This window comes from Neofelis nebulosa, chromosome 12, assembly GCF_028018385.1.
Source record: "Neofelis nebulosa isolate mNeoNeb1 chromosome 12, mNeoNeb1.pri, whole genome shotgun sequence".
NCBI classification, from domain to species: Eukaryota; Metazoa; Chordata; class Mammalia; order Carnivora; family Felidae; genus Neofelis; species Neofelis nebulosa.
Window position 1 is genome coordinate 51201907 of NC_080793.1, and position 16727 is coordinate 51218633.

Genomic DNA, 16727 nt, shown 5'->3' on the forward strand with positions numbered 1-16727 from the left:
ACATCTGACATTGCCCTCTGCAAACCAGAGAGTAATAGTCCACTGTTAAAACTGAATCATGGTTGACTTTTCCCTACTGATAAAATTGAGAAAACCCTATTTTCTTTTCCCTGTAAAGAAAATTCTGACGCCTATTAACTGCTTACCTACTTACACAGAATTAATGAGCAAATACTAATTAGGTATCAACAGGACTGCTCAGAACCAGGCATACTCAGATGAAGGAGGGGTTTTGTTCTGGCTCTGTGTGCGCTTGGGGTTGAAGTTGGTAGTTCTTCTCTGAAATTCAGATTTATTTTTATTTATTTTTAATTTTTTTTAGCGTTTATTTATTTTTGAGACAGAGAGAGAGCATGAACAGGGGAGGGTCAGAGAGAGAGGGAGACACAGAATCTGAAACAGGCTCCAGGCTCTGAGCTGTCAGCTGAGCCTGATGCGGGGCTTGAACTCACGGACCGTGAGATCATGACCTGAGCCGAAGTCGGATGCTTAACCAACTGAGCCGCCCAGGCACCCCTGAAATTCAGATTTAAAAGCAATTCAGTATGTAGCCAAAGGAAATGCTTTTGTAGTTAGATTTGACCCATAGGTGCCAGTTTGCAACTTATGTGTCTTAATAGATTTTTAGAATAATACTTACCATATTCAACTAATTTAAGTGGTTTATTTGTTGTATTACTCCCCTATGATATAGTGGCTTCCAAAACTGGGCGTTGACCACCCAACATCTGTATTCTCAGCATTTAGCACAGGGCATGGCACAACAAAGGCATTTTTAGTGAAGAAAAAAAATGAATGAGTAGTTCTGGACCATTGTTTACAAGGGCCCCAGATGACACAGTTTGGTTTACACAAATCCCCACCCAGCCTATTACTCTGTGGGTCCTGGCTAAGAGCAGGAGTGAAGCTCAGGGAAGACCCAGGACATTTACTCTCCCCTTGGACCAGTCCTGCATAACCTCATGCCTGTGTGAGGGGGCCATATCCTTGCCTTATCTCTTTGTGTGTCACCTTTCCATGGCTTGTTTGTCTCTTGTAGCTATTTGCTGCTTCAGTAAGTCTTTCTCATAGCAACCTTCATGGTCTCATGGGCACATATCGATTCTCCTTCCAAAGGAAAAGAGAAACCAAAGTCCAAGGTCATTAACTATGTGTATTTCAATGGGGGCCATCTATATTATATGTTCCACTTACTGTAGTTCTACAGGAAAAATAGGCAAACTTTTTTTTCCTTCTATTATGGCCAGCACCTTTACTGGGGTCCAGCAAACTGCCATTAAATATATTCCAGCAGCATTTGGTTGTAATTTTGACATTTTCAAAACAGTGTGCAATTGGAAAGATTGAAAGTGTAATTACTTGATGCTTAGCTTTACGTTTAGGTAAGTTTTTTTTTTTTTTTTTTTAAGACACATTATTGAATGGAATCTCTTTTAAATAGATTCTTGCCAATTACCCACATGACACCCTGGCCCTGAAGGGCTTTACTGATGGCTTTTCAGGCGTGTAAATAGTTTGTCATGTGGAATTCTGAGGTTTTCAAGGTCCTATGGAGGTTTTTTGTAATACATGTTGGGTGGAGGAAGTTAGGAGGTTGGATAATAATGTGGTTTCAACTGTATTGTTGGGGATCAGAAATCACATGAGGCAACTTTCAGCCTTGGAACCTGTTTTCTTAACACTTCATCCATCACAGAAGAGGGCCAGAAAAGCCCTGTCCTACCCACCCCCATGTACCTTGAGGCAGTGTGTAGGCATCTACAGGTAGATGCCCCCATTTTAGTGAGGCCTGAAGTCTGAAGGGGAAACATGTGGTTTATATTCAGCAAGATGGTTCACTCTAAGGCCCCCTAATGCTTTCAAGATGCTGATAGAGCCATTAATGGCTCTTGGAGAAAGATTAGATTTTCAATTAAAATGAGGCCAATTTAAAATAAATAGTTGGTAGTATTATTGGCCTAAAATAAACTTAAGAGTGTGCCTGGGGGTGGGGGTGTCAGCACTTCCGGAGTGGTGGAGTGAGGAGCTTAGTAAATCCTCTTCTCAAAAAGCAATAATATAACTGGACCAAACAATAAAAATCGACTATTTTAGGGCTCTGGAAATCAACTACAGGCATACAATGAATTGAGAAGCATTTATTTAAGAATAACTGCTAAACCATCATTACAAAAAGTGGGAGTTTGTGATGTTTCATCCTGGGGCAGCTTCCATGACCTGTGCCCCCATGTTTGATCTGCGTGGTGGTTCTGCCTGGGTAGGCTGTGCTGTGAAAACTAGCAGCTCTCCTGTCAGTTGGGGCTAACTTGATTTGGAGTACAATACGTACCCAGGGGTTTCAGTAAAAACAATACTGATCTCAGCAACAACAACAACAAAAATCAGTGAATACAACTTTTACAGCTAGTGTGGGGTTGCAGAATTAGTTGGGTTGAGCAACAGACCAGCAGACCAGCCAGAAATCTAACAAAAAAATCCAGAGAATGAGAAAGCTCCTTGTGGTATAGAAGATTGTATATGGGTAAGGCAGTATATAGGCTCAAGAAAGGTAAAGAGACAGGGCCTAGTTATCTACTCACCTTCCCTGGCTGATTATGATGCCTGGTTCAGGTACAGAGGAGACATGAGAAATCCCAGAAGGAACTGAAAGCCAAGGCAGAATTGTAAATTGTCTGATCTTTGACTCTGTCCCTTAACCCACACACATAGTCATTAGCAAAGGGTGAAAGCCATACTGGCATAAGGTGTTTAAGCATAATTTTTTGGCAGTCATTGGTTGATTACTACATAATGCTAACCCAGGGTGACTTGTAGGAATCTTGGCTTAAAAACAATTAAAAAAGGAAATTAAGCAAAAACATCAGTGATCACACACTTAAAGGGAGATAAAACTGTGTAGAATTACTGCAGGCAAGTTACTAAACAGCAAAAACAGCTTCCAGTGGGGTCAGAATCCAGAATTGCTGGATAGCATGTTATCTAAAATGTTGAGTTTTAACAAAAAATCATGAGGCCTAAAAAGAAACAGGGGAATGTAATCCATGAATGGGGGGTGGGGGGGAAGCAGTGAATAAAAACTAACCCTGATGGGGCCCAGATATTAGACCTACCAGACAATATTTCAAAGTACCTGTTATAAATATGTTCAAAGAACAACAATAAACCATGTTTAAAGAAATAAAAATATGACAATTTCCCATCAGATAGAGAATACCAATAAAGGGAAGTCATAAAATCAAATGAAAACACTGGAGTTGAAAGAACAATAGCAACAAAATAATTCCAGGGACTTAACACCAGATTTGAGCTGGCAGAAGAAAGAAATGGGGATAAATAAACAAATATTATCTAATCTGAACAACAGGGAAAAACTGAGGAAAGTAAACTCAGACTTGTGGGATACTATCAACTGGACCAACAGACTCATAATTGGAGCCCCAGAAGAAGAAAAAGGCAGAAAGATTAATCTACATATCTAAGAAGCATAATCCAAATAGAATAAACAGAGATCCAAACTTAGTCACATAATAGTCAAACTGCTGAAAGCCAAAGCCAAAGATTTGAAAAGAAGCAAAAATGAAAACAAAAACAAAAACAAAACCCATCGCATACAGGGAAATGACAATAAAAACAAAGTTCTCATCAGAAACAATGGAGGACTGAAGGCAGTAAGATGACCCTCATGGCCCTCTTTGGCAGCCAACAGTTCTCTGTATTTAAGAATCTGGGTTTTTTGTTGTTGTTGATCATTAAAAAAAAATTATTTTTTTCAACGTTTATTTTTGAGACACACACAGTGTGAGCAGGGGAGGGGCAGAGAGAGAGACAGACAGACAGACAGAATCTGAAGGAGGCTCTAGGCTCCAAGATGTCAGCACAGAGCCTGACATGGGGCTCAAACCCATGAACTGTGAGATCATGACCTGAGCCAAAGTCAGATGCTTAACTGACTGAGCCATCCAGGCACCCCTGTTTTGTTTTTTTAGATTCCACATACATGTGAAATCATATGGTATTGGTTTTTGTCTGACTTATTTCACTTAGCATAATATCCTCTAGGTCCATCCATGTTGTCCTGCATGGCAAGAGTTCATCCCTTTTCATGGCCAAGTGATATTCTATTGTGTATATATACCACATCTTCTTTATTCATTCATCTATAAATCGACACTTGCATTGCTTCCATACCTTGGCTATTGTCAATAATGCTCTAATAAACACAACTATTACTGGCTCTTTAAAATTTTTTTTAATGTTTATTTTTGAGAGAGAATGAGCAGGGGAAGGGGCAGAGAGAGAGGGAGACAGAGGATCTGAAGCAGGCTCCTTGGTGAGAATGGAGAGCCCAATGCGAAGCTCAAACTCATGAACTGTGAGATCATGACCCGACCCAAAGTTGGACACTTAACCAACTGAGCCACTCAGGTGCCCCTGACTGGTCCTTTTAAAAGTATTTGCTGTCTCTTTGTTGAAGTTTTCACTGGAAACTCTTCTCTAGGGTCCAGTGAGTATCTTTATGACCACTACTTTGAACTCTCTATCTGGCATGTTGCTTACCTCTGTTTTGTTTAGCCCATTTTCTGTGGTTTTGTCTTGTTCTCTCATCTGGGACATATTCTTGTGTCTGCTCCTTTTTAACTCTCTGTGTTTATTTCTATTACCATCATGCATTACTGGGGAAATTTAAATTAAACTGTAATGGGATTCCACTAAACACCTACTACAATGTCTGTAATTAAAAAGCAATAACAAGAGGCACCTGGGTGGCTCAGTCGGGTAGGCTTCTGACTTTGGCTCAAGTCATGATCTTACAGTTTGTGGGTTTGAGCCCCATGTTGGGCTCTGTGCTGACAGCTCGGAGCCTGGAGCTTGCTTTGCATTGTCACCCTCTCTCTGTTCCTCCCCCACTCACACAGTTTCTCTCAAAAATAAAGATTAACAACAACAACAACAAGTGTTGGTGAAGATGTGGAGAAATTGCTGGTGAGGATGTAAAATGGTACATTCACTTTGGAAAAGTTTGTGCTATCTTAAAAAGTTAAACATAGATAAACCATATAACATAGGTTACACCATTTGCCTATCTACCTAAGAGAAATGAAATATATATCCACACTAAGACTTGACCATGAATGTTCATAGCAGAAAATTTCCTGATAGCCAAAAAGTATAAACAACCCAAATATTCATCAATATTTGATAAGCAAAATTTGGTGTATCCATATAATGTATACTATTCAGCAGTTAAAAGGAGTGAATTGGGGGCACCTGGGTGGCTCAGTTGGTTGAGCGTCCGACTTTGGCTCAGGTCATGATCTCGTGGTTTGCGAGTTCGAGCCCCGCATTGGGCTCTGTGCTGACACCTCAGAGCCTGGAGCCTGCTTTGGATTCTGTGTCTCTGTCTCTCTCTGCCCCTCCTCCACTCATGCTCCGTGTCTCTGTCTCTCAATAATAAATAAACGTTAAAAAAATTAAAAAAAAAAGTGAACTGATACATGCTACAACAGGGATTAATCTCAATTATGTTACATGAAAAAAGCCCAGTACAAAACGCTATATATTGTGCAACTATATTTATATAAAATGTATAGAAAGTGTGCATTTATAGAGACCAAGAGCAGATGGAATGGGAATAAAGATTAATTGCAGATAGGCTTGATCGATACTTTTGGGGTATAAATGTTCTATAACTGGATTTTGGTGATGGTTGTACAGGTCTGTAAAAGTTATTGAATAATTAAAAATGTAAGATGGTGTATTTTGTGTTATACAGGTTATATCTCAATAAAGGTGTTTTAAAAGAAAGTGTGCCTATGGAGTCCACGGGTATTGGCTATATATAACCAAGGCCCCTGAGAAGCTGCTTTTGTACTAATCCTTTGTAGAGCTGTAAACAAGAGAATTCCCTGTGGATTCAGAGGGTCCACTAGGATTTCATATTGGTTACTTTAGATCTGGTAATTGATAGGCACAATGGGGGCAATGTAGGACTTTGGTGTGAGCCCAGTATTACAAAAAGAACGGAAGCAGTGTCAAAGTGTTTGAATGACATAGTTTGCTGTCCTATTTTTCTCACCTACATTGTTAATTTCAAAGCTGCCCCTTAGATCTGTGTGGGGAAGTTACTTGAAAAGTCTCTTGTGGTGTCTGAGGACAAAACCTCCTCAGGATGCATGGGGGCCATCCTTAGGGCAGGTTTTCTTTGGGTGCAGACCTCTTGTTATCTTGGCCATTCCAGTCCCCCCAGCAAAGGTTCCTCTTGAGACAGACATCCTGTAGATACAGGTGGCCAATTCTTTTCATTCTTCAAACATGCTGAAATTCTCCTCTTTCTGCAAATATTCTCTGATTATTTTCCACTAGTATTTTCTTGAACCTTCATTCTCTCCAGATACACAGTGCTCCTAACTATAATACAGGCTGTCAGAAGAGCATGACTTTGGAGTCAACTATGTGGTTTAAATTCCAACTTTTAATTCCCTAGCCACGTGAGTTTTAGAGAAATTCCTTAGCCTCTCTGAGTCCTGCTCTTGGACTCCAGATAAATCGAGGCATTTATCCAAGGGATACAGGTGTGCTGTTTCAAAGAGACACATGCACCCCCATGCACTATCAACAATAGCCAAAGTATGGAAAGAGCCCAAATGTCCATTGGTGGATGAATGGATAAAGAAGAGGTGGTATAGATATACAATGGAGTATTACTTGGCAATCAAAAAGAATGAAATCTTGCCACTTGCAACTATGTGGATGGAACTGGAGGGTATTATGCTAAGTGAAATTAGCCAGTCAGAGAAAGACAAAAATCATATAACTTCACTCACATGAGGACTTTAAGACACAGAACAGATGAACATAAGGGAAGGGAAACAAATAATATAAAAACAGGGAGGGGGACAACAGAAGAGACTCATAAATATGGAGAACAAACAGGGTTACAGGAGGGGGTGTGGGAGGGGGGATGGGCTAAATGGGTAAGGGGCACTAAGGAATCGACTCCTGAAATCATTGTTGCACTATATGCTAACTAATTTGGATGTAAACTTTAAAAAATAAAAAATAAAATTAAAACTTAAATATGAAACAACAAACATAAAGGAAATCTGTAAAATAGAGATAATTATACCCATCACAAAGGGTTGTAAGATGAAACAAGGTCATGTATGGAAATTCCTGAGCACAGTTAGCTGGTACATAGTGTTCCTTGATTGTCAGAACCAGGTAGTGGAATCTGGAGGAAATTCCTGGAATTTCTCCAGGAAATCTGGAGCTGGATTTGCATTCATGCTTTTCTACTTCTAGCCAAGTGACCTTGGCAAATTTCCCTAAGTTCTCTGTGCCTCTGTTTCTGCATCTTTAAAATGGGAATATTGAAAGCAGCCACCTGATTAGGCCTGTCTGATGATTAAGTGAGTTCATGTAGAAAGTATTTAGAACATTGACTGTCATATAATAAACTCAATGCAGGTGGCAGCTGCTATTCTCTCACTAGCCAGTACAATACCCCTATTCTCTTGAGGCAGCATATGCTTTATATGGATTAAATGTGTGGGTTATAGGGATATAGTCATGGTCACAATATGGGAAGAGAGGTCTGTTTGGTCTGGCTGGTGGCCCACCAGTGGGGGGGTTGTGAATCCCCTGTCTCACTACAGCATGCATATCTTCCCAGTCACTCTGTGCTGATTCAGAAAGGGCACTTCCCCACAGAAGAACAGAACTGTTCTTGGATCAGGAGAAGCCAGGGGTTGGACTCCTCAGAGGGAATCAGATCACTAGGTCCTCCCACAGTGGTGGACCCTCTAAGATCCCTGCATGCAGCATTGTGGGATATGATGAGACTCCTATAAATGTATCTGTTCTGAATAGTAACTGCAAGTACCATAAAGTTGAAATATTAAGTCCTTGGTTGAGGTGGTGGTAGGAACCTATTCTTCCTTTGTCTCAAGGACCATCTCACTGGAGACTGGTTTAAGGCTTTGGAGCCCCTTAGAATACATGCAAGTTATATGGACTTGATTTGTAAGTGATTACCACTTCTGTTTTATTTTCAGCTGATTATTTACCCTGGAACCAACCAAGACGAGAGCTACTTCGTCCAGAACACCATTACCGACCAGCATCAACCAGGTTTGATAGTAGAACTACACACCAGGATGATTATTCTGTAAAGGGCCTAGTGAGCACCATGAGCTGTAAGCCTCTGGCCATGCCCAAGCTCTGTAACATCCCCCTGGAGGATCTGACTAACTACAAGATGAGCTACGTGGCCCACCCGATGGAGAAACGCTTTGCGTATGAGGCAGCGAAGTTCAGTCCCTGTGAAATCCCCTTTGAAAGCCTTACCACCCATAAAGAGTCTTTCCGGGGCCTGATGGGAGAGCCAGCCAAGAGTCTGAAACCTCCAGCCAGGTCCTGTGGTTTAGAAACGCCTTTCTCTAACACCACTGAGTTTAGAGACAAGTACCAAGCTTGGCCAACGCCCCAGATGTTCTCCAAAGCTCCTGTTGCTTATGTCCCTCCTGAAGAAAAGATGGAACTTCTGACAACAGTGCAGGCCCATTACACGTACCCTAAGGGTGCCCCAGCTCAGTCCTTCCGGCCGGTGATCTCAGTCAAGAAAGGTGGCCGCTTTGAAAGCTCCACTACCACCAAGGATGACTACAAGCAATGGCCGGGGATGCGCATGGAGCCAGCCAAACCCATTCCCCAGCTGAACATTCCCACTGAGCCCTTGGACTGTCTGACTACCACGCGGGCTCACTATGTGCCCCACCCACCCATCAATACCAAAAGCTGTAAGCCTCCTTGGGCTGGCTCCCGAGGAAATATCCCTGTGGAGGGCCAGACCACATACACCATCAGCTTTACTCCCAAGGACATGGGCAGGTGCCTGGCTTCATACCCTGAGCCTCCTGGCTACATTTTTGAGGAAACAGATGCTTTGGGGCACAAGATATACAGGCCGATCTCCCGGACAGGCTCTCAGCAGGGCAGCCGTCTTTCTGTAGGTGATTCGGAAAACCCCAACCAGCGAGAGTTGGCAGTGTCAGCCTGATTTTTAAAAAACTGTTACTTAGAAATTGCACAATACTTTTAAAAGCAGATGATTGAGAGTTATTTGTTGGCCAAAAAAGAATTCCCCAAAGTGGAAAAAAAAAAAGTCTTCAGCATCATTTCCAGGACACTTGAATAAAATGAGAATCGCTTGAGTCAAGGAAAATGACATTTAATCACTGGCTAAATACTCCCCTTTACCCTCCGTTGGCTGCCTAGCCCCCTTGGTCCCTTACCTTGTGCTGATGGAATCAAAGCTGGTCTGAAGGGTTTTTCTCTGAACCAGAAGTATTTTATTAATTTAACCATTGCATGGATTGCTATCATAATTGACCCTTGCCAAGTATGAAGTGCTAAAAAATAAACTTGGTTTGAGGGGGAATGGGTCTGCAGGACTGTGTGTTCACCCCACGGGCTGTCTCTGCAGAGAACAGCGTGTGTTCCTTGAGACCTTTGGGGAGACTCCAGACTCCAGCCCCCATCGCATCCCAGTACTAGTGAGAGTACCTTGTGTCCAGTCTGGAGTTTTGTGTTCTCTCTGCCCAGGGCTGCTTTACAGGACATCCCTTCTACCTTTTCACACCCTGACATAACAGCCAAGAGTAGTGCTGTCTGAACAGTGCTGTTCAGTCACAGGAAATGGAGGGGGTGGGGGAGAAAGAGAGTCTGTGGCAGTCTCAGGGGAACATGGACGTGCCAGGTCTCTCTTACCCCCAAACCAGTGCTGGCTCTGATTCCAGAGAGTGGAGGGGGAAAAAGGGCCCCTTTTCAACCAGGTAGTTGGCAGGCGTCCCCCTGGGCTGTGAGCAGAAACTGTGGGCTCTTCTAAGTTCTTGGAGCCTGGAACAATTGCTCTGTGCTGGGCTGGTTCTTGGAAGGCTGGACCTACTTTTTAAAAAAATGACAGCTGTGACCAGACTTGTGGTGAAGCTTGACATAGTGGTGAGTTGGACCCTGTCTTGGAGAAAAGGCTGGAGGTTTCTCTTTTGGGTGTAAGGCTTGATTCTAAGGCTAGGTAATTTTATGATGTTTTTAAAGTTTATTTTTATTTATTTACTTTGAGAGAAAGGGAGAGAGGGAGAGAGAGAGAAAGTGGGGGGAGGGGCTGAGAGAGGGAGAGAGAGAGAATCCCAAGCAGGGTCTGCACTGTCAGAGTATAGCCTGACATGGGGCTTGAACCCACAAACTGTGAGATCGTGACCTGAGCCGAAACCAAGAGTTGGACACTTAACCAACTGAGCCACACAGGTGTCCCCTTTTTTTGAATTGGAAAGAATTGAACAAAGATTTTGTCCAAGAGGATTTATGCCAGGGTCAGATGGATTCTGGGTAAACCTCACTCAGAGGGATGCAGGCTGACACCAGGGACACTTACCTCCCTTTTGAGCCCACAGAACCCCAAATATATTCCATAGTCTTAGAAATCTTGGGAACAGTGTGTGGGGGAGGAGACTTCAGTTCAAATCTGAACTAGAGACTTGGTTTTAGGCTCAGTGCCTGGTTCATGGGCAAGAAACCTGTATCTTTTATCTGGGGTCCAGTCTTTCTGTGCCTCTTAGTTGCCTGGCCCAGACCTCTGAGGTCCCATGCCTCGCAGCCTCACTATGAAGTTTGGTTTGTATCAGTGCATTGGGATAAAAATCATTTAATCCTCTTGTTGGTTATATGGGGTCTGGATACCTACCTGCCTTTATGGGGTAGAAAGGCTCAGAGAGGTTATGTACCTTGCCCAAGGCCACAGAGTTTAGAGCACCAAGGTCACGACTAGAACCCAGGCATTCTGATTCAAGATCCAGTGCTCTTCCCATGGCAACAGGTACTTCCCATCTGCCATGTCCCAGATCACGTGGTTCCACAAACACCATCAAACCACATTCTCTCTGAGCTCCTTCCTGGAGTGCATTAAGCTAAAGGAGACCACTAAGGAGGGTGAGTTCTATTTTTATTTCATCATTTTTTACAAGTCAAAAATATTGGCAGTTGACTTAGAAAGCCAAATGGTGCTAAATGCTTATAAAAATGCAACAATCTCTTATGCTCCAGCCTCTTGGCCTCCCCCATTATTGGTTCCCCAGAGAAAAATGTAACATTATTTTATGTCTCTGCTAATATTTTCCTTCATATTCTGAAATCATATACATATATTGTTGTCTGTTGACTTAACGATTTTAGACATGGTCTGTTTTGGTAGATTGGGAATTTTAGTTCTCTCATACTCCCTGCTTCTTCCTTTCCTCTTAGTTATAGGACCATGCTCTGTATATCAAGACCAATAAGCTTTTCTAATGTTTCTGATGACTACAAAGAAGCTGAAGAAGGATGGATGGACCTGGCCTGTTGAAGAGTGCTAGCCCTCTCGTGGTGAGGAATTTCCTCTGAGTCCTTCCTTTGTGACATTTAGGGGTTACCTCCAGGTGACCTCAGGCTAGATGAGCCACTTAGGGCATCTCTACCTTGCCCACTTCTACCAGAATTAAAGAATCTGCTTTCTTCTGTCTGTCCATTTTGGTCTCAAAATATCTTTATTATGAAAGTGGTTAATACAGTAAAAAATTCAGAAAACACAGAAATTATGTAAGGGAGGATACAAGTGGCTGTTAGGAGACTAGTGGAACCCAGTGGCTAACAACATGTAAGGAGAGAGCCCAGCAGACCTGGGTTTGCTTCTTGGCCCTTGTCACTGCTAGCTATGAGACCTTGGTCAAATTCGTTAAAATGTGAATAATAGCATTACTGGCCCTATGGCTTCATTGTGTGTGTGTTGAATGATAGAATATAGGTCAATCACTTGGCCCTGGCTCATGGGTAACTCTCATTAAACATTGATGAGGATGATGGTGATGAGGATAATGAAGATGGTTGCTGAGTTGTACCTAATGGAATCTACTTGTGATTTTATCGGTCATTGTTTACATGTGCGAAGGTAAGCCTAACTGCTTGTTTTATTTTTTCACCGTATATAGTTTCCATATAATTCCATAACTGCTTTTTTCCCCCATATAGTTGAGTTAGTTTTTAGTTGTTCTGAGTTGGGGTTCCTACCTGTGCTCCCTGGAAATGTCATTTTAGGAAGTAACTGGAGTCAGGAGGAGGGAAAGAAGGTGAGCTGAGCAGATGGGGACTTAGTTCCCCTCTCCTGCTCTTTTTCATCAGTTCTGTGTATCCAGCTTCCACTTAAGAGTTTGTTGGAAACACCTCTATTAAAACACCTGTCCACGTGTGCACGCACTGCTCTAACACCTGGTAGGATTGTGTCCAACAAACCCTGGTAATGGAAGCTGCCAAACACTCAGAAATATGTACAAATGTATAATTTTATTGTATAATTTTCCCCCTGTGAGAATGAAGTGGGTCCTTAATCACCTACCATAGCCCAGCATCTCAAGGCTTTATGCATATTAAAAAAGCAAAATTATTAGAGACCAAAGAGCAAATGCAGAGGGAAGAGTTTTATGGCCAAGCAGGGAACCTGCTCCAGCGCAGGATCCAGTACGCTTGGGGGTGAGGTTCTGGGGGAAGAAAACAGGGATAGGGTTTTTGAAGCCCAAAGATGGCAAATTCCATCTTATCCGAGTAAGCAGAGTCTCCGAGTGTGGCTGATGGGCTGCAGCTAGTGAGATTTGCTGGTGTGGAATCCCTGGGCTGGTTGGGCATGGTCTTCTGGTTTGGGATATGGTGCATCCCAGCAGATGAGGCCCCACTCTCCACAACGGTGTCTCCCTGCCTGTGTCATGCATGGGGTGGTGCCTTTGTCAGCGGGGCAGGTAATATCCCCTGGTCCCCTGGACAGTGGGCCACATACAGGAATGATGACCCCAGCACACCACTCTCATTTTTTTGGTGATCAGGAACCTGCTCTCTACTTTGCCCCCCCAGTTAAGGTAGAAACAGAGTACTAAGAACAGGTTAAAGGACCTGCATTCAAATGTTGCATTTTCTCAAGGGTCACTGTCTGTGAGGATGAGCCCTCCCTTTTTGGCTTGACTGTAAGATTGTAGGCCAGGTAGGTAAGGTAAGTCAGGTAAAGTAAGATTGTAGGCCAGGTCTGGACGGTGGAGATGGTGGGGCCATCGTAAGTGGTTCTTACAGCCATCCCCATCCTTAGCACCATTTGTCCCCTGCTTTCTGTGTAGCTAGTGTTTCAAGCCTCAAACCCCTGCCTGGTTCTGCCTCGCAGACCTGCTCCCTGTCAGCTCTGACTCTCTTGTGACTGTTTTGCTCTCTGCTTTGGCAGAGTAAGCTTCCCCTTCTGCACTCGTCAGTCTTCCTTCTCCCATCTGCCTCTTGTCGACTTCACATTTCTTGAAATCCCTTGTCCACTGACGGTCCTCCTCCCATCTTGCTCACTATGGTGTTGGTAATTTCATTATTGATTTTTTGTAGCTTAATATGGTGTATGTGAGTGGGGCAGGAAGGAGAGCGGCACAGGCAGGCAGCCTGCCCCTTGGCCTTGCATGGATGGAGCCACGTGGAGGTGATAAGGCACGAATGGGATTTTGTTGGGGGTTTTCTCAACTGGAAAGCATACCTGGAGGGTGAGTTTCACCCCTGACTAGGCAGAAGGGCAGAGGTGGGCAGTGTAGAATAAGTACCAGGCCAACTGGTAGGTACAGGTGAAGGGAGCCCTGGCTTGGGCTTCTGAACCCCCAGCTGTTTCCCAAGGCTGTGCAGACAGCATCAGACAACACTCCCCGCCCTGCATCCTTGGCCTCACCTATCCTCCCTCTCACCCTTCTCACACATCACCAGCAACTTCGCAGAGGGAAGGTCTGAGGGGCTCAGAGACAGCTCTCAACTGAGCAGAGACCACAGCCCAGATGCGACACGAGCAGGCACAGTCCTGGCCAGGGCCGGGGCTCCATTTTGGAGTGGCTGGGGGAGCAAGTACTCTGTCTCGTGGTTTTGCTTTCCCTTTGTGTCCGCCAGGTACCTTCCATTGTAGTCTCATTGCCATGAGCATGTTCGAAATAACATACATAGAATAACTGGCTGCCCCACCCCAAGCTTCTGCATCTAAAGCAGGAGTGAAGCGAACTGCTCCAAGGCAGGGGCATTGTCACAACCACACCTTTCCACAGTGATGCACCCTTTTGGGATCTGGTCACCTCGGGCATAAAGATGAATTGAGGGATCTATTTCCTTTAAAAGTGCTTTTCAGCTTTGTAGTTGCCAAGAGGAAGCTAGTGGGCTGGGTGGGGGTGTGCACGAGTTCTAACTTCAGATTAAATGATCCCTTGGCTCTTCAGGCCTGCCCTGCCATCACCCAGGCCCACATCTGGTCAGCATCCTGGAAGCAGGAAGACAGAGGCCCTTCTGAGCGTAAATACTGGGGGTGGGGGCCAGGAGGAGGTGTTTGCTTTGGCAGAGTAGGCTCAGAATTTCCACAAGGCTGGCTGAGCAGGTGCTTGGCTCCTCCCCACTTTGGGGGTGCAACACGAGCCCTGGAGCCTTCCAGAACATGTGCTCTGGATTCTGGAAAAGGCATCAGGGTAATGCTAGGCTGGGCTGTGCTTTAAGTCATACTTCTGTACCACAGGTGCTCCTGGTCCCTGTCTCTGGATCCTTGGATGCTGACATGAGAAGTCCTGATGGCTTTTTCTTGTCAACCCTCTTGGTGCAGCAGCAAACCCAGGTTGATGTTAACCAAAAGGATTCAGGAAGTTTTCACTCCTGTGACTGAATCTAACACTGATTTGTCTTGGGCTTTTACTACCCAGACCAACCTGCCTGCCACCTGCATCCTGCCAATCTACCCAGGGCCAAGGCTATTCTTTCATTGCCAAGGAGGCAGCATGGTTACTCCCTCATGTCCTAGATTCCCATCCATTTCATGTGATAGGATCATAAAACAGGGGAGCCCACGAATACCCTTTAAACAGGCAAACAGCTACTTGAGAAACATAGGCAGACAGAATGCATGAAAAATGACGAAAATTTGGCATCTATGCCAGTGAATGACTTATAAACTAAGAAATGGAATTTTTGGCACAATAGGATCTCCCAGTCTTAAAAAAACAACCCACTTTTCATTTTAAAGTTTCTAAGCAGAGTTCAGTGCTTGCTATCAACATGGAGAGTCTCTCTGCTTGGCTCAGTGTTAGAACACCTCCCATATTTGAAGGCCAGTTATTTGGAACCTTCCATGTCCAAAACTGTGGCTAGAACCTGGACACACGCTGGCTTTAAGTTGCTAAAATCACTGACAAATTTCATGTATGGAAACTCAGGTACTTTATGCACCCCTGATCCTGGCCCTCACTCTGCTCATATTGGCTCCTTTCCCTCATTTTTTCTCTTTTCCCTTCTCTTTCCTTTCCTTTTTCCTTCCTTCTTTCCTTCCTTCCTTCCCTTCCTTCCTTCCCTCTTTCTTTCTTTCTTTCTTTCTTTCTTTCTTTCTTTCTTTCTTTCTTTCTTTCTCTCTCTTTCTCTCTTTCTTTCCTTTCCTTTTTTTCTTTCTTTCTTTCTTTCTTTCTTTCTTTCTTTCTTTCTTTCTTTCTTTCTTTCTTTCTTTCTTTCTTTCTTTCTTTCTTTCTTTCTTTCTTTCTTTCTTTCTTTCTTTCTTTCTTTCACACACAGTTCCAATGAGTTTCTCTTATCTGGGTTACTAGCCCTCAGAAGGGCGGGACGGGGGCAGGGCTCTTCTGCTAGAGGCCAACATCTAAATGGAAAGGGGTGACAGCCCGGCAGTGGGGCTAGAGACCAAAAAATGGTTTAAAATGCAGAACTCAAAAGTGTAGCATCTCAGGAATTATGACCTCAATGTAATAATTTAAAATAATGTACGTGTGTGTGTGTATACACACACATTTGCACATGTACATACACACGTATTTTATTAAGTCTGGAAAAATATACCATAGTTTATGCTTATGACCCCCATTTAATAAAAATTATAAAAAATTATACACATACACTTTTCAAGTCTGGCCAAATGCATCAATAGAGTTGGGTAAATGAATTCCCATTTGTCTCATTTGTCCAGAATTTTAAGGGATTGGAGCTTTGGAGTATTTTAATATGAAGTTAACCTACAGGTAATATCTATTAGCCTTTATGAAGGTGTTTTCTATGGAATAAAAGTCCTGTGATATGGTCTTTAAAAAAGTTCATTGGACATAGAAGTTTGGGAGTTTGAGATTCATATTGCATAATGATATTTTGAAGGCTCTCTGAAGCCCTATATTAAAGGAACCTTGCTTAACTTTGTATAACCTAGTTCATGGATCAGTATTATTGCAATTACAAGTGCACAAGTGAAAAGGGAATTTTTTGGTTCAGGCAATTGAACAGTCTAGGGCTTTATCTGTGGGCTTCAGGCACAGCTGAATCCAGGGGCTTGAAGGATGCAATGGGTGCTTGGTCTTCATCTTTTGCCTTTATTTTCTTCTGCATTGCCTTCTTAGGCAGGCCCTTTCCACGTGATGGTTTCCAGCAATTTTAAGCTCACAACATCTCTTTAGCTAAAGGGCTTCTCCTTCCCAGGGGTTCCAGAAAAAATCCCTGAAATGAGTTTCTTGCCTGGCTTGAGACTCGTGGTCCTTTCTGAACTGATTGCCATGGCCAGGGAGAATGAAAATCTTCCCTGTCCAGGACTGAATCAGGGTCCACCCCTGGACTGAGTAGTGTTTACGGCTGGGGTCAACCCCATGCAAGCTATGTGAACATGGGAG

General features: G+C 43.5%; 1 protein-coding gene across 1 annotated transcript in view; it reads left to right on the forward strand.

Moving 5' to 3' along the window:
* SAXO1 (stabilizer of axonemal microtubules 1) overlaps nt 1–9212 on the forward strand; it is a 96116-nt gene extending 86904 nt beyond the window's left edge. Inside the window, exon 4 of the mRNA XM_058695256.1 lies at nt 8055–9212. Within this exon, the coding sequence (XP_058551239.1) occupies nt 8055–9058 (1004 nt within the window). The 3' untranslated portion in view covers nt 9059–9212. The remainder of the gene's footprint in view (nt 1–8054) is intronic.
* The last annotated feature ends 7515 nt before the right edge of the window (nt 9213–16727 follow it).